The sequence below is a fragment of the Myotis daubentonii genome, chromosome 4, assembly GCF_963259705.1.
Source record: "Myotis daubentonii chromosome 4, mMyoDau2.1, whole genome shotgun sequence".
NCBI lineage: Eukaryota > Metazoa > Chordata > Mammalia > Chiroptera > Vespertilionidae > Myotis > Myotis daubentonii.
The window spans coordinates 87,620,647-87,637,859 of NC_081843.1; the positions used below are offsets into that span (position 1 = coordinate 87,620,647).

The 17,213-nt window shown below is 59.2% G+C and overlaps 1 protein-coding gene across 1 annotated transcript; it reads left to right on the top strand.

Moving 5' to 3' along the window:
- Positions 1-376: 376 nt before the first annotated feature.
- On the top strand, positions 377-12,997 carry SLC6A18 (solute carrier family 6 member 18). Its single transcript, XM_059694638.1, has 12 exons — positions 377-678; positions 2,566-2,706; positions 3,223-3,360; positions 3,921-4,102; positions 5,599-5,709; positions 6,601-6,713; positions 7,533-7,661; positions 8,864-9,020; positions 9,381-9,585; positions 9,941-10,100; positions 11,456-11,618; positions 12,721-12,997. Exons 1-12 carry the CDS (start codon positions 519-521, stop codon positions 12,925-12,927), a joined length of 1,866 nt encoding a protein of 621 aa, XP_059550621.1. The 5' UTR covers positions 377-518; the 3' UTR covers positions 12,928-12,997.
- Positions 12,998-17,213: the final 4,216 nt, after the last annotated feature.

The following is a 17,213-nucleotide window of genomic DNA, read 5'->3' on the forward strand; positions in this document are numbered from 1 at the left end:
TTCTCTCTTATCATTGATGTTTCTATCTTTCGCCCTCTCCCTTCCTCTCTGAAATCAATAAAAATATATTTTAAAAAGGAAAGAAAAAGAGACAGGAGGGACCCTCTGGTGATGGACAGGTCCTGAGTTGACATATGGACATCAACATCCCATTGTGATGTTGACAAGATATTTGCAAGATGTTGCCATTGGGGGAACTGGGTGCATGGCTCTCTGTAGTATTTCTTAGACGATTATCTCACAATCAAGATAGCCAAGTGTGCCCTGAGTGTCCCCGCAGGGAACAGGGGCCCTTGTTGGAAATGGTTCATTGGTGGTGGCACCTGCGGGCTGTCGAGATGGGAGGGGGCCAAGGAGGGGCTGCGTGCCAGAGCAGGGCCTGGCTGAGTTAGCAATTAACTGGATCTACAGTTTTCCTTTAAATAACAAAAAAAATACACCTGAAGGGGAGACTGCTCCTTGCTTCAAGGCCCAGCCGAGGCTCGAGCATTGAGTCTCCAGGGTTCCAGAGACCAGGCATGGCGAGCACCCCGGGACCAGACCCACTGGGGGACAGCAGCGAGGATGAGAGGCCCAAGTGGGACAACAAGCTCCAGTATCTCCTGAGCTGTGTGGGGTTTGCCGTGGGCCTGGGCAACATCTGGAGGTTCCCGTACCTGTGCCAGAGCCACGGGGGAGGTGAGCCTGTGCCGGCCGCATCCTCAAACAGGAGAAGGGGAACGGTCGCACCTCGGCCTGGGTCGTCACTGGTTCCTGCCGGGTGGGAGTGGTCCTTCCAGAAAGAGCGCTACGCCATGGCCCAGGGAGAAAACGTCTGAGGGCATCAGAGCTCTTGGGACCCAGGCGAACCCTCCCAATGCTGCTCCTGCCCAGCCTTGCCTTGGGGTTGCCCCTGTGTCAGACTTGCCAGGCCTTTGGTTCCTGAGTCTTTGCGCTGTCAGCTCCTTGCTCTCTTCCAAAGAGGTTGGGCTTCGAGCATTCCTAAGACAGCAAGTCTCCACAGGAGGCTGCGGGTCTATGGGGAAATGCAGCCTGTTAGAGTCTCTCTCTCTTTTTTTTTTTTAATTGATTTTTAGAGAAAGGAAGCGGGCGGGGTTGTTGTTGCATTATTTAAGCACTCATTGGTTGATTTTTGTATGTGCCCTGACTGGGGATCAAGCCTGAAAAATTGGCATATCCGGACGATGCTGCAATCAGTTGAGCTACCAGCCAAGGCAGTAGAGTCATTTTATTGATAGGAGGACAAGACTAAAGCCGTGAGCTTGCCTCTCTTGGTGCAGCGTGAATGGGCGTGAGGACTTGAGGGCACAGACAGGCACGAACCACCCTGGGCAGCCGTCCTGGATCAGCTCCAGATTTTGTCCCCCGACATGATGAGCAGGGACTTCCCAGCCTGGGCTCATTTTTCTCTGGGGCCCCACCCTCTGGTTGTCCTGCCTCGGTGCCAGGTCCACTTGCCTTCCAGGCACCTCTGCTCCTGAGGGACTTGAGGGCTCCCAGAGGGTCCCTCAAGGTGATCACCAGGCCCCAGGAGGCCGCTGGTTGGAAATGTGGGGAGCATTTCTTTGGGAAATTCCTCCGGCCCTTCCTGCCTCGGAAGCGAGGGTCGAAGGAAAGTCTGGGTGGGCGGGTGGGTGAGCTCTCCCCCCACGCTTTCTGGTCAGGAGCCATCCTTTCCCACTTCCGGGGCAAGCAGGTGGCTGTCCTGGGGGCCACGGGAGCCAGAGGACAGGGCTGAGTCTGAGGGAAACGGGCAGGAAGGCCTGGGCTCTGTGGGAGCTCCATGGCCCCACTCCGCAGAGCAGAGGACAAAGGCACTGCTTGACGTGGCTTGCCTGGTTATGAGGGCAACACTTCTGTAAAGTTTGTTTATTTTTTCTGAATATGAGAAGGTTCGCGGCATGTAGAAATTTTTGGAAATGTAGACGAGGTGGAGGAAACTTGCCGGTCACTCGCCCCCAGAGGTGTCAGAACCTTGATGGGGGTTTGGGGCAAGGCAGCACCTTGAGCCTCCCCCAGGCCCCTCGGAAAGCTCACAGTAGCGTTCTCCCGACAGCCCGGGGAGGCCACAGGGTCTCGGGTGGGAGAGCCGGCCCCGTCTGCAGGCCTTGCAGGCAGAGGCTGCAGGTCCTGATCGTGCTGGGTGCCCGGGTCTGTGGCTCTGGGAGAAGCCAGCGCTCCTCTCACACGGCTCAGCCACCAGGACCAAGCTTTCTGTTCCGCTCCTTCCACTGCACAGCTGGCGAGGGACAGAGAGACAGGTCCTACCTAACACAGGGCACAGCTGGGCAGACAGTCTGAGGCACTGACCTTCCCCAGAATTCTGTGTGAATGGGGCAGCTCCACGTCCCGAGGGAGCCGGTCACCAGGGGTCTCGGGGTCTCAGTAGGAACAGAACAGCCCATTTGCTGATGAAAGCACCTCCAAAGCACTGACAAGCTGGATGCGGCCAAGTGATTTAAGACAGCAGCACCCGGCCCCACGTGCGCTCCGTCCCCGCTCAGGGAGGCCGCGGTGATCGTCCTGCCCAGGTGCCATGCCCTGCTGACCGCACCGTCCTTGCAGGGGCCTTCCTCATCCCCTACCTCATCGCCCTGGCCTTCGAGGGGATCCCGCTGTTCCACATCGAGCTCGCCATCGGCCAGCGCCTGCGCAGAGGCAGCGTCGGGGTGTGGAAGGCCATCTCCCCCTACCTGGGCGGAGTCGGTACGCTGCCTTTCTGGGACCCCCACCCACAGCTGCAGGGGAGGGACAGGTTGAGGGCCGCCATTCCAGGGCGTGGTGGGTTTGCTTGTGATTCGGAACCTGCAGGCAAAGGAGGGACCTGGTGTGAAGGTGCAGGGAGACCCCGGCAGCAGTGTCCCTGTGGGAGCCACCCACAGTCACACTCCGAGGAGGCCCCATTCGGTTCCCCTGAGGACGGACTTGGGTGGAGGGTGTTGCATGGAGTGGGCTCAGGGTGCAGGAGAAGGAGGCCACAGGCTGGCCCCACGGAGCAGCGGCAGGCTGTCCCGTGTCCTGAGCCCTGTGGGCCTGTGCACACGCTGAGCCCGCGTGCCCCAGAAGCTCGCGGGCATGGATGAAGGGGCTGAGCAGGGCTTCATAAAATGATGCGTCCTCAGCCAGGAGATTCGGCCAGATGTGGGGCAGCAGAAATGGCGGAAGGTGAGTCAAGACAGTCTATAACAAGGAGGACGGTGACGGTCCGTCGTGTGCCCACAGGGCTGGGCTGCTTCACCGCGTCCTTCCTGATCAGTCTCTACTACAACACCGTCCTGACCTGGGTGCTATGGTACCTCCTCAACTCCTTCCAGCACCCGCTGCCCTGGAGCACCTGCCCGCTGAACCTCAACCAGACAGGTAGTGCCCGGGACCAGGGGAGTTCACGCCCTGCCTTCGCGCGGAGCCCCTCATGGTCACCCTGAAATAGCGCGTCTGAACTCCGATTCTCTTCTCCCGTGTCTCTGCTTACTGCTGGACCCAGGGGCCCACACACACGCTCCACTGTGGGCTCAGACACGCTGGGCCCAGTGATGAGAGGGTGAGCAGGGGATGGCGGCGTTGGCTGAATTAGGTTGTTAGGTCCAGACGCCAGTCTGGTGCTGGATCTGACTAGACCTCGGCCACATGGGAAACGGTCATTGTTTTCAGCTGTTTGCTCATGTTCTCCCCTCCCACCTCTGGTTGGTATGAGTTTGCGTTTCACTCATTCTGAACCATGCTGACCCTGGTGCCTGACGGTAAGTCAGGCCTGGAGGCTCCCTGTGTCCACCCCATTGGCCATGCTGGGTGCCCTGGGCAGAGGAGGGCACTGGTCCAGGGTGCATTATGCACAGTCTCATTCCTGGGTGGAGGATTGCAAAGCCCAAATCCCACCTGAGCCCCGAGGCCAGCCCCGTGATCAGACCTCCTGGTTTCAGGGTTCGTGGAGGAGTGCCAGGGCAGCAGCTCCGTCAGCTACTTCTGGTACCGGCAGACGCTGAACATCACGGCCGACATCGACTACAGCGGCTCCATCCAGTGGCGGCTGCTGGTCTGCTTGGCGGCCTGCTGGGCAGTCCTATACCTGTGTGTCATTAGAGGCATCGAATCCACCGGAAAGGTGAGAGCCTGTGGGGCAGACCCTCTCCCTCACTCCCTCCAGGTGCAGAGCCCCCCTCCCCCCACTGTCGTCAGATTGGGTTTAGAGGCTCTGCTGGGAGAGGCTTGGGCATCAAGACTGTCATATCTCCTTGGAGAATCAATGCCTTTATCCTTACAGAGTGACCGTCCTTACCCTAGTCATAGACTTTGCTCTGAAGTCAATTAAAATATTAACATAGCCACCCAGCCTCTCTGACCATGTTGACATCCTATGTTTTTCCATTCTGCTTCTTTTAACCTGTTGGAACCTCTGTTTAAAGTGCGTTTCTTGTCCTCGACAGCATGCAGTTGGTCTTGTTTTCCCCCCAATCTAATCTGATGATCCCTGCCTTTGTGTGGGGTGTTCAGACCGCTTACATTGATCTGGTTCATATAAGTCTGTCACTTGTGTTTGTTTTGAACTTGTTAGGTCTGTTCTTTGTTTCTTTTTCTTTCTTTTTTGAGTATTCCGCGCCCCCGCCCCCCCACCCTTTAATCCTCACCTGAGGATATATTTTTAATTGATTCCAAAGAGAGAGGAAGAGGGAGGGAGAGAAAGAGAAACATTGATATAAGAGAAAAAACATCCATTGGCTGCCGCACACACAATCCCTGAGCGGGGATTGAACTCATAACCTAGGTATGTGCCCTGACTGGGACTTGAACTTCTGACCTTTTGGTGTGCAGGACGTTGCTTCAACCAACTGAGCCATATCAGCCAGGGCCATACCTATCTTTTTAAGTCACTCCGTGCAGGTCCAGGCACCTGCAGACCCCGGCTCCCGGCCGTGGCTCTGCGGCTCTTGCACAGACCCACCCACATGTGCACCTGGACGCTCCTCAGTGGGAGTCACAGCTCCTCTCACATGAGGGTCTCCACACTTGAGAGGACTGGAGTTACTGAGGGTGGCGGAGCAGCTGTGAGGCCCAACAAGCCAGCCAGCTACTCCAGACGGCCCAGTTATGAAAGTCCCTAAGGATGTGCCAGGGTGACCACCAAAGTCAGTCTGGGGGGCAGTGGGAAAAGAGATTTATTTTGCATCGACACCGTGTGTGCAGACTCCTGCCCAAACTGGGCTGAGAGTGGGTGTGGGTGTGGGCAAGAGTGGGACCCCGAGGACCTGAGAGTGGCCAGCCAGGGGGGCGGGTGGGAAGAGGTGAAGTGAGAACTCAATGCCCACAGTGTGAACAAGAGGGAGGCCGCCGCACAGGAAGTCAGTGCTTCCCTCAGCTGACCCACAGGCACAAACACCTATGTGAGTCCACTGTGACCACCACAGTGAGCTCCGACCCCTCCAAGCTTGACCGGATCCCACCCACCACCTCCCCAGTGCCCTCTGCCCTGACCTGACCGGGTCCCAGATGAATGACGGGCCACTGGCCACTGAGGCATTTCCCCAGCAGGCCTGCCTCTCTGAAGATTTTCATGCAGAACAGATACCATTGAAAAGTCTCACAATCTGGTCTTTCTTTCAGGTCATTTACTTCACAGCCTTGTTCCCCTACCTGGTCCTGACCATCTTCCTTATCAGAGGACTCACCCTGCCCGGTGCGACGGAAGGGTTAATCTACCTGTTCACTCCCAACGTAAGTGGGTCTCAAATGGAAATCCAGGCACCAGGGAGCACACAAGTAGGGCCACAGCCAAGCCCAGCCCAACTCATCCCACACCCTGGCCTCGTGGGGTGAGGAGGAGGAGGAGGAGGGGAGCGTGGGCCTTGGGAAGGAGGTCAGGGTCAGGGTGAAGGAAGCAGGAGGAGGACACGGTTTGGGGCATGCGGACTTTGGTGCTTGCAGAATGTTGGGTTCAGGGGAGAGGCTGGCTGGGCACCTGCTGTCCCATCCCTAGTGCCCTGGATCCCACACCTCTGAGAACCTTGTCTAGCTTCACAGCCCCACCAGGCAAGGAGCTACGGGACCAAGGGGCCTGCCCACCAGAGCCCACAGCCCTTCTAGACATTCCATGCTCTCCAGATCCCAGCAGCCCCTGGGAGCTTCCGGGGGCTGCACCACACACTCCAGGCTCCCCAGGCAGTGCCCGCCCCAGAGGAAGGGAAGGGAAGGGGACATTTGTGTGGAAGTGTGTTTGCTCCCCGACCCCACCACCCCCCTGCAGGTGGGAGACTTCAAGTCACTCAAATCCACCAGGTCTGAGAGGAGCAGATCATCACGCCCAGGTTCAAGTCACTCAGACCCATTTCCAGCCTGAGAGGGTCTGCAGCCAAGTTCTCAGCACCCAGGTGTCCCATGTGGACGGGAGCTGTGGGCTCTTTGACACGTCACAGGACGGGAGGCCGAGTTTGCAAGCGGCCCTTCCAAGCACACTCCCTCCTGCATGGTCCTCAACTGCCCCTGGGCCTGAGCAGGTGACACCATTCATGACCGCTGCCCAGAGGAAGTCCTGGGCAAGCCCTGGGACAGCAGGCGTGGGGCAGGTGAGGTTGGCCTGTGGCACAGGGGCCTCCCATCTCCCTCCAGATGCAGACCCTCCAGAGCCCCCGGGTGTGGCTGGACGCAGCCACCCAGATATTCTTCTCTCTGTCCTTGGCCTTCGGAGGACACATCGCGTTAGCGAGTTACAATCCGCCCAGGTAGGGCCGGGCTCGGGTGGGTCCCTTCCAGCCGAGGTGCCGAGGTGCCGGGCCTGTCTCACTAAGCACATCTTTATGGGGCTGCCTGCCTGGGACAGAGGGCAAGCGAAGGTGAACATGAGATGAGACCAGATTCTGGGCATTCCAGCAATTACTGAGTCATCCCCAGGGCCGGAGGTCAGGGCCTCCAGGCAGCCGCCCGCATGTTCCGGAGCCGCTGCTGGAAGAGAGCCCAGATAACCAAACCCAGGAACAAGGCCATAAGTGGGTCGGGCACACCAACACAGACCATGTGTGTGACTCCCGAGGTCGTGGAGCAGAGATGCCACGCGTGTCGCCTCTGTAGTCACTAAAGCAGACTTGGCCTCTGCTCTGCAAGGAGCCACAGCCACCCTGTACTCCCGTTACAACCACGGCATCATAAACTACACAGTGGAGGCCCTGTGACACCCCTAAACCGAATTCCTGTGGTGCTAGTGTTCCCGCCCCTCAGAGCGGGCAGGGGCAGGGGGCGGAGGCCAAGGCAGCTGGGCCCTGGCTGTGTTGACAAGTTACTGTCTCAACTCTCACCCCAGTAGCTCATGTGCAGTTAGTTCACCCACCTCAGCAGCCTGGAGGCAGGAGGGGCTAGTGAGGAGGGGTGGGCGGGAGGGGCCAAGGCTGTCCTGAGAGCACCAGGAACAGTGCAGAGTTTCTGGGTCACGCACAGGAGGGCCCAAGAGCAGTGTGGGGGCATCCAGGTGGGGTGCTGAGGCAGCACGCTCCCTCCGAGTGTCCTCCCCGAGGGCCTAACCACAGCCAGGCGCTCCATCTGCTCAGGAACGACTGCGAGAAGGACGCAGTGACCATCGCCCTGATCAACAGCATGACCTCCCTCTACGCCTCCATTGCTGTCTTCTCTGTCTTGGGGTTCAAGGCGGCCAATGACTACGGGCGCTGCTTGGACAGGTGAGCTCAGTGTCCTGGGGCCACCAGATGGGGCCTGCTGCCCTAGGGTCCCACTCAGTGACCTCCCCGTTCCTTAGGGCAGGAGGGGGAGTGTCCCCCAAAGGGTATGTTCACCCAGAACATAGAACGTGACCTGATTTGAAAATAGGGTCTTTGCAGAGAGTGTTGATCAAGATGAGATCGTACTGGATAGGGTGCCCCGAATCCAGGAGAGGGTTCTTATATGAGACAGACACACAGGGAGAGGCCGTGCGATGACAAGCAAAGGCTGCAAGCCGAGAGCACCAGGAGCTGGAAGGCAGGAAGGACGCCCCCGAGAGCCGCAGAAGGTGCTCCGCCATGTCCACGCCATGTCCACGGTGCTAACGTGACACTGTTCTGAGGTGCTGGGCCGAGCCTGCAGAGGGAGGAAGAGGACAGACAGTGCTCCCAGGCGGGGCAGAAGGTTCCAGAGGCGCTGCAGGCCTGTGCCCTGGGGGGGAATGTAATTCCCCGGAGCTGCCTGGTGAACGAGAGCTGTTGACCCATTAACTGGGCTGGGGTCAGCCGGTTGAGCTTCTGGGCGGTGTGTCCTAGTCACTGCATTTAGTGACACATCAGTACTGTCCTTGGGGGGCATTTAAACAGCAAAATCACCACCAAAAGGCACAAAAGATGTGAAAACCGTGGCCCTAACTGGGCTGTAAGAAGGACCCTGTCCACAGTAGAGGTGAGACAGGAAGGCGGTGCGGGCCTGGCCGGTCTCGGTGGGACGTACCGCTCTGAACATGTCCTCGGATACAACGGAAGGGCCACGGTGCTGACTCTGAGGTTACAAATAACTGCAACAAGCAGGCAAACTTGCAAATACAGAAGCACCTACGATACTCCTTTGGGTCAGGAGCCCTGGAGGCGGCGCGAAGCTCTTCCGACTGTGAGGCTAGAGGAGCCGAGCTTGGCCCACCCTCCCCGGGCCTTCGGGGAGCCCTGCGCCCAGTGTCGGCTGGGGACCCACAGGTGCAGGAGGCAAGGAGCTGCCACTGCCCAGGGACAGTTGTACCTACCGGGGAGAAAACCCTCCGGGCCCGCCCTCCACCAGGTGTCCTGGAGACCCTGGCAGCTCCGAGGGGCTGACCCTCACTGGATGGTCGTGGTCCTTTCTGGGAGTGTTCACTTGTGGGAGCCGGGCCCGCTGAACGCTTACTCCGCCTCTGTTCCTGCAGGAACATCCTCAGCCTCACCAATGAGTTTGATTTCCCAGACCAGAGCATCTCCAGGGACGAGTACGCTGCTGTCCTCATACACCTGAATGCCACCCAGCCTGAGAGGTTGGCCGGGCTGCATCTGGAGTCCTGCCGTCTGCAAGACTTTCTGGATAAGGTACTGAGGGCCTGGCCTTGCTGCTGACGGCTGGCCAGGGGAGGGCGTCACTGGCTGTGGAGGCGTTGGCAGCTTTGCACAGGGCCCGCTGACTCTCGGGGCTCGTGCAGCAGGCTGAGATGGGCAGGTCCTCGGGGCAGTGGTCTGATGGTGCCTGAGCCCAGCGGCCCGGGTCCCAGAGCACATGCTGGCTACAGGCTGTTGAAGGCACCTCACCCGAGGCCAGGAGGGTGTCAGGGCACATGTCTCACAGCGCAGGACATGTTGGTGCGTGTGTCTGAGCATGAGCAGTGTCGGTGTATGTGTCAAGCTTGAGAGCCCATGCACGTGTGTCCCAGTGCGGCTGTGCGTGTCTTGCAGAGCGCCTCAGGCACGGGCCTGGCCTTCATTGTCTTCACGGAGGCCATCCTGCACATGCCGGGAGCGCCCGTGTGGGCCGTGCTCTTCTTTGCGATGCTGTTCACCTTGGGACTGTCATCCATGTTCGGGAACATCGAGGGTGTCATCACGCCACTCCTGGATATGGGGGTCCTGCCACGATGGGTTCCCAAGGAGATCCTGACTGGTGAGTGTCCTCCCTGTTCACCTGCCTCTGGTTTCACTCCTACCCACTGTCCAGACACCCTCCTCCATGAGGGCTCGAGGGCCGTGTCAGTCTCATGGAGGGCGGGGCCCGCCTTGTCACCTCTCAGGGCTGGTCCCAGTGGCCCTCTACTGATTCCCAAGGGCCATGATGGGGAGCGGAGCAGGGCTGGAGCAGGGATCCCTTCTCACACTGCCCTCTGAGGCCAGTCCCAGCAAACTCCTGCCCTCTGGGCACAGTTCAGGAGTCGGCGGGGACAAGCAGACAGGGGGAGGGTGGGAGAGCTGGGCGGGCAGCAGCAGGGCGGCTTGCGAGGCATGAGTGTGCGTGCCCGCAGGGACGGTCTGCCTGCTCTGCTTCCTTGTGGCAACCTGCTTCACGCTGCAGTCCGGGAGCTACTGGCTCGAGGTTTTCGACAGATACGCTGCTTCCCTGAACCTGATCACCTTCGCCTTCTTCGAGGTGATCGGCGTCGTCTATGTTTATGGGATGGAACGGTGAGTTCCACTTCCTTTGGCGTCGGCTGGGGCTGGGGTCCTGCCCCTCCGTCCCCAGCATCCCTTGTATACAATGTCTGGGCATCGTGGCTGCCAGTCTCCAGGGCAGCTACAGGGATGAGACAGAATCATCTGAGGCCCCTCCCAAGAGTGACGCCCAGGTATCCACAGAAGCCCCCACAGGACCCACCCATGTGGCTGTACCAGCCTCCCAGACTGTGGGGAGACAAGAAACAAAATGGCTAGTTTCCAGCCACATGGGGCAGACTCCTCAAGTACAAGGATAGGTAGATGCTAGGGCACAGGAGGCCCAGATGCCCTCCTGGAGGCCTCTGAGAAGGCTTAGCCCCTGTCCTACCCATCTCTACCTGGCTCAGGCCTGCTGCATACTTGTCACTCACACCTTCACTCACATCTTCACTCACACCTGGACTCACACCTGCATTCGCACCTGTAACTTGCACCTGCCACACACACACACTCAGACCTGCACTCACACCTGCCACCCCTGACCACAGCCTTGCCCGAGTGGCCCTAGAGGTTGTACTCTCTGTCCTTGGTTCCAAGGAATATTGGAAGTCACAAATCCAGGGCCTTCCCCCCGCTCTGTGGGCACAGGGGCCAGCGTGCTTGTCCCGAGGTGAGACACTGCCCACCTGGAGAGGAGCAAGTGAGGCAGCTGTCTGGCAGGGGCCTGACCTGGTACTGTGGGATGAACACTGAGCCCTGGGCTTCAGCCAGCTGTGGGATCTTGGGAAACACCTGGAGTGGAGCTGGGCTGGAGGGAGCAAGCAGAGGGAGGGCCTCAGGGGGTCCTGCCCTTCCATTGGCTTCTCGATGCAGTTGCTGTACATTCGGGGTCAATGCTGTCCAGGTCCCTTCTCCACCCTGGGCACTGAGGGCCCCAGGTCAGGCACCTGCTTCCTTCTCACAGCTGGGCTGGCAGGAGCTTTGCTGCTTCTCACCCAGCAGCTGAGCCTCCCAGGGGTGGAACTCACAGTTCCTGCCCAGAGGCACCTCACCCAGGGGCCAGGCTGGGGCTGGGCTGACCTCCTCCTTGCTGACTGGCACAGGCCAGGAGCCCCTCAAGCATCCCCTGCCCAGTCCCCTTCCTCGGCCGGACTGACCTCGCTCAGGACATTTCCACTTATCGACGGGAGTTGAGTCCTCATCAGGATCTGAGAGGGCTGCCCGTCGGGTGGCTACTAGGAAGCCATGGGGGCAAAGGATGGCATGGAGTGGGGGACAGCCCCTCAGGCCACATCTCGGTGACACTGGATGAAGCTGCTGGCGGAGCGTGTGGGCTTGCAGACATGGGGCCCGGTGGGGGAACCTAAGCCCAATGTCTCTGGCAGGTTCTGTGACGACATTGAATGGATGACCGGGAGGCGGCCTGGCCTCTACTGGCGTGTGACCTGGAAGGTCATCAGCCCCCTGCTGCTGCTGACCATCTTCGTGGCTTATATTATCTTCCTGGTCTGGACAACACTGAGCTACAAGGCCTGGAACCCCCAATACGTAGGTCCTTCGGATGGGGCCCCAGGGACCCTGGGATCTGCCTCCTGGGATCAGGCCAGGCCAGGCCCGGCTTTGGTGCTCCCAAGCCCAGATGACATTCATGGTGGACAACTTTACCTAAGTGACCCTGTGGGCTGCCTTTGCTGTGTCATCCGAGGTCAGGAGGCCCTGAGAGTGCCCTGGAGCATCAGAGGTGGCTCAGGCAGCCCGGACAGCCTCAGCCAGTAGCAGGAGGACAAGCAGTTTCCAGACTCTGGTGACATCACAGGTCCCCCCCATAGCCCCGCACACAGAGGTGTAGCCTCCAGCCACACGTCCCAAGTGCTGTGGGGACAAGTTCCTCACACTGCCCACTCCTAGTCTGAGATGAGAGAAGGTGCATGTAGCACGTGTCACTGAACTGCCACCAAGCCCTGTCTGAGGGCTGAGCCATGTGGCCCGGCTGACCTGCCACCCCGTCTAGCCACTCTGAACCTCACTGTGCCCCTGTGGGAGCATGGAAGCAATTCCGTCCAAATCCCCCTGTGGAGGGGGGAGCTGCCCAGGACATCATGGGCAGGAGAAGGAGACATGGATCTGTTTCTCAAAGAATTTTTGTGAACATTATTCTATTAGGTTCATACAATAGTGCCTTGTGAACCTCAAAGGAAGGACCTGAAGTCGGTGTGTTGTCTCGTTCCCCAACAGAGGGGACAGAGGGGGTCCCAGGGCCTAATGATGCCCCGTGGGTCAGGCCGAGGCAACCTCGCGATGGTGGGTTCCCTCAGGTGCACAGGGTGGCTCTTTTCAGAACACAGCCCCTTAGGTTCCCGGGCTGTCTCTCAGAGCCCAGCCCCCACAGGAGGCTCGGCCCACGTCCTGTCCTAAGCCTTCACCCCCTGTGCCCTCATGCTCAGGGGGCAGCCCCTGGCCCCGTGTCTTTTCCATTCATCCCCCTGGAATGAACCAACCTGCTGCTTCATTTCAGGAAGAGATTGGGGGAAGCTGCCCACCCACCACATTCACTTGGCTGCGGGTCAGCCTCGCTCTGCCCCGGTGGTGGGTCGGGGGGGACACTGCCCCCTCTCTCGGACACTCACCCTGTGGCCCTGTGTCTCTGCAGAAGCAGTTCCCCTCGCGACAGGAGAAGTCCTACCCGGGCTGGGTGCAGGCCATCTGTGGGCTCCTGTCCTTCTTGCCCGCACTGTTGGTCCCGGGAGTTGCGATGGCCCAGCTGCCCATCTGGCGCAGGCGGAAGCAGGAGAATGTGCAGCAGAACATGCGCCTGAAGCTGCAGGACAGCAAGGTCTCCGACAGCGAGGTCCGCTGAGGGCGGGAGGTCCTGGACTGTATGCCCTCTCTCACAGATCACCCGACCCCATTATACTCAGCGACCCCGAGACCTGTGGTTATTGCTTCCAGATACTCTCACGCCTCTGACCCTCTCAGCACGCAGCCCAGCTTAGACGTCACCGTCCATGCTGTTCGCCACATGGGAGAAAGCCCGGCATCTGGTGCCTGGGGCCCTGCGGGATGGGGTCCTGCGCAGCACTGTCTGGGTGACCATAGCATGCACCTGGCAGATCCATGGGCAAAGTGGCAGGGAGGTCCTGCTGCCAAGCAGGCCAGAGGAGGGCGTCCTGAGGAAGCCACATCCACACCCTTTGCACTGGCCTTGCGCCATGTGGGTGGTGGGAATTTCAGGCTGATCTCCAAAGCGAAGTGAATGAGTCCCTGCCTGCAGCAGCCCCTGCACCTAGCGCACTCAGGTCATGGGGATCGTCTGCCATGGCCACGCAGGCGAAGGGAACCATGCAGGCAGCAGGACACGGGTTTGTCTCAGGCGAGGTGGGCAGCCTGATATGGAGAATCGTCCCAGGGAACCCATGGCCTCCCCAGGACCCAAGGACGGACCCTCCTCGAGGGAGGAGTGAGCCCTGCCAGGGAGCTGGGGCTGCCTGGCTGCTCCTGAGGTTTTATCAGATACACTGCCTTTAGTCCTTTTAAAACTTCCTCAGACTGAAATGTGTGTCAAGAAGGTACAGAAAGGCCGATTATCATTCAGGTTCCCACTGTCTCCAGGGCAGGCAACATCACTCCCAGCTGCTCCCCTCGCTCCCCGTCACTCCTCTGTGCCGGTGCCAGTGCTGGTGGCGCCAGGCACCAAGCCCTCCTGCAGCCCACAGCCAGGACCTGCCTGCACTAGAGCCCTCAGCACAGTGCCTCTTGCCCAGCTCCTCACCTGCCCACCCGCCCTCCCTCCTTCCCTCTTTCCTCTCCACCGGTACGGAGCCAGGGGTCAGGTCCAGGAGCTGAGCCCTGACACACAGGCTTGTTTCTGACCTGCCACCCCGAGACCATCATGTTCTTGGCTACGTGCTGCTGGGAACAGCCCCCATGAAGACCCCGCACACGCCTAAGCGCCTTTTGAACCAATCCCCAGTTGGGCTAACACTGTCCAGGGTGCTGAAAAGCCCCAGACAGCAAGTGTTACGGCAGGTTATACACAGCCCAGGCCAGGCCTCTGTTGGGAGCCATCTGTACCCACAGCCAGCCCAGACCGGGCAAACAGAACATGAGCGACTGATGCCCAAGGGCAGCTGGGTGTGGAAATAGACTGAATTCAAGGGTACCCCAAAGTGTGTGGTAAGCCCCACAGTTGGGCGAGTCCTGACCCTTGCCCCTTCCTCTGTCGAAAAGCCAGCCATGGCCAGAGTCTTTCTCCGGTGGCATCTCTCTGACACACTGTCTCTCAGCCTTTTAGGGACCCTGTGATCACATTGGTTCTCCTAGATAATCCAGAATCATTTCCCATTTCAGTCCTATGATTAGTTACCTAATATCCCTTGCAGGTTTCAGGATTAGGGCGTGGGCCACATTGGGGGTCATTATTCTGCCCCTCACAGCGCCGGGGCGTTCTGAGCCCACCCAGGTTTGGGACCCCTTCGCTCTGTAGTGTCCTTCACAGCCAGACATGCACACGGGCAAGGGAGGGGCAGGGTCATGGGACTGGGGTATAACCACTGAGCCCTGGGGGGGTCCTGGAGCATCATCTGCTTTCACTCTTGCATCCTGGTTGCTCCTTTTCACAGCTTCACTCCACTTGCTCCACACACATCTGTGGGATGCAGGTGCAAACGGGCTCCTGTCCATGCGGTTTAGTTCTAGGGAAGACCAGCAATCCTTCTTTTAAAAAGTTTATTGTTTTCACCCTTCACCCTGAGTTTGACAGACTGCACAGCGGTTTTGAGACAAGAGATAAATCAGAAATGCTCAGCGAGTGAAGCCTGACCACAGCGTGCGCCCTTCTCAAGGGCTTAACACTTGGGTAAGGATGCGCGGGACTGAGTAAAGCTGCCACAGGACGTATTTCCTAGAGAACAAGATTCTACCGCTTCTAGGAGCCGGATAACGGAGCCAGAGCTGACCTCCTGGGCCCAGTCTGCTATGGAAATGCCCGAAACGCCCAGGGTGCCATGAGCCTGGGGTAGCCAGCGAGGGTCAGCTCAGGTGCCTGTCCCACCCCAGACTTGCTGAACTATAAACTTGGGGGGACAGCACCCCAACTATGTGTAGTTCAGGCGCCAAGGAACCCAGAGCTCAGGTTGAAATTTGCTGTCTCAGGTGCCTGCGGGGCCCGGTTGGGCCCTGTCCTACCTGCCCCGAGTGTCCTCCACCCTGAGCTGTCCTCCCGAGTTTGCGATAGTGAGGGCACTGCAGGCTGGCGCCCAGGGTGGGGCTGAGCCTCTCACTGCTCATTTCTCCTGGGCATTTACGATGCCCGTGGTGGACTTGGGCCAGCCATAAATGCATAGTTACTTGAATGCTCGCCGCAGTAGCAGTAAACAAGGCAATATCCATAAACTTCGACCGCAGCACACACGCAACCCCTCCCAGGTACACTCAATGGCACCTGTCACGTTTTGTGGCCCCATTAGGGACACCCGGAAGGAAGCCTCCAAATTGCTCACCACTCCACCCCACCGTCAACTCCCCTGGTGGGGGCTGTTTTTTCCGATGACACCTCCTTTGAGCTGCCACCCCTTCCTGTTGTTCTTTGTGCAATCCTTCCGGCTGTCGGTCCAAGGCCCTGCATAGCCCACTGGTGCACAGCGTGCCCCCCACAGAGGTCCAGACGGGCATGCTGTGGGTCTCCCACTCGAGGGGTCATTTCCACAAAGAGGAGGACCTAACTCCGGCTCCTTTTCCTGATGACACCTGCCACTCCGCGGACAAGCCCTTCTCTCACTGGGCTCCTCACAGGGACCGGAGGACAGGGTGGACCCAGAGGTGGGGCTCGGATCAGGGACATGGTGGGTATGGAGGCTCTGGTGAGACTGTGAGGATGGGCCCTCCTCCCCATCACCAAGGCCCCAGACTGCCCACTCCCATACAAGCTCCTCCAGGATGCCACTCACCCATGTCCCCATAACCTCACCCTCCACAGTCCTCCGACTCCTGACTATGGACCAAGCAAGCAGCTGTCTGCTCTCCTGGCCACTGCATAGAAGAGCCCCCAGACCAGCCCCCAAACCCCCCGGTACCCCCAGAAGCGGTTCTGTGTGGGGCCCCCACCCCACCAGCCAGCAGTATCAGGAACTTGTTAAAAGTGCAAACTCTCAGGTCCCACCCCAGACCTGAACTATAAACCCGGGGGACAGGACCCCAAGTATGTGTGGTTCCAGCACCAAAACCCAGAGCTCAGATTGAAATCTGCTGCCTCGAGAGCTCCCAGGTCACCTCCAAGCTGAGCCAGTGCAGTCAGGGTAGGCAGCTGGGCTGGGCCCTTACCGCCCACCGGCATGCTGCACCCACCCTGTGGGAGCACCCTTCCCATCTACCACCTCCTCCCTCCCTCCCACATCTCCACCCTAGGAGGACCCCCCCCAGGCCCCGCCAAACCAAGGGCCCATGCACATCAACTCAATACTCGTGTTTATATAGATAACAGTACTTATGTGGCGCATATTTTGATACAAACATGAGAGAAATATTTAAAAATCAAGAAAATATACAAAGACTCTTCTCTCACCCCATCCCTGGGGTGGGGGCAGGAGGTAGTGCAGGAGGGGCCACGCGGGGCTGTGTGCTGAGTGGGGCCAGCAGAAGATTCTGGAAGTGGAAGTGGCAAGCGGGTGGGGGCGTGCTGTTTGCTTGGCTCCAGGAGGCCTGGGCAGGGCATGGGGACACGCAGGTCAGAAGCGTGGGTGTGGATGGTGGGGAACGGGCTCAAACAGCTGACTGGGCCCTTTGCTTCTGGGCAAGTTCGTCGAGACATGGACTTTGGATGCAGCTGGGGGGCCAGCTGGGGGAATGCTGCTCCAGTGGGTGTGGACGGCTTGAGTCACAGCCGATCAGCAGGAAGGAGGTCACACACACCCACCACACGTGAGCCATCACTGCAGACCAGGGTGACCCGCAGCAAGGAGGTTGACAAAGGTCCCTGATGCTTCCCTTCCAGATGCCAACGCCCCAACCAGGCTCTCGTACCTGCCTCCTCCTGGCAGCGGGCAGATGAAGGACAAACCTGTCACTAGAAAGGGGTGGTGGGGGTGGGGCTGGGTGGGCTCTGCTTCCTCGATGACTTGGGGGCAACCCCCTCCAGGGAGCAGCTTG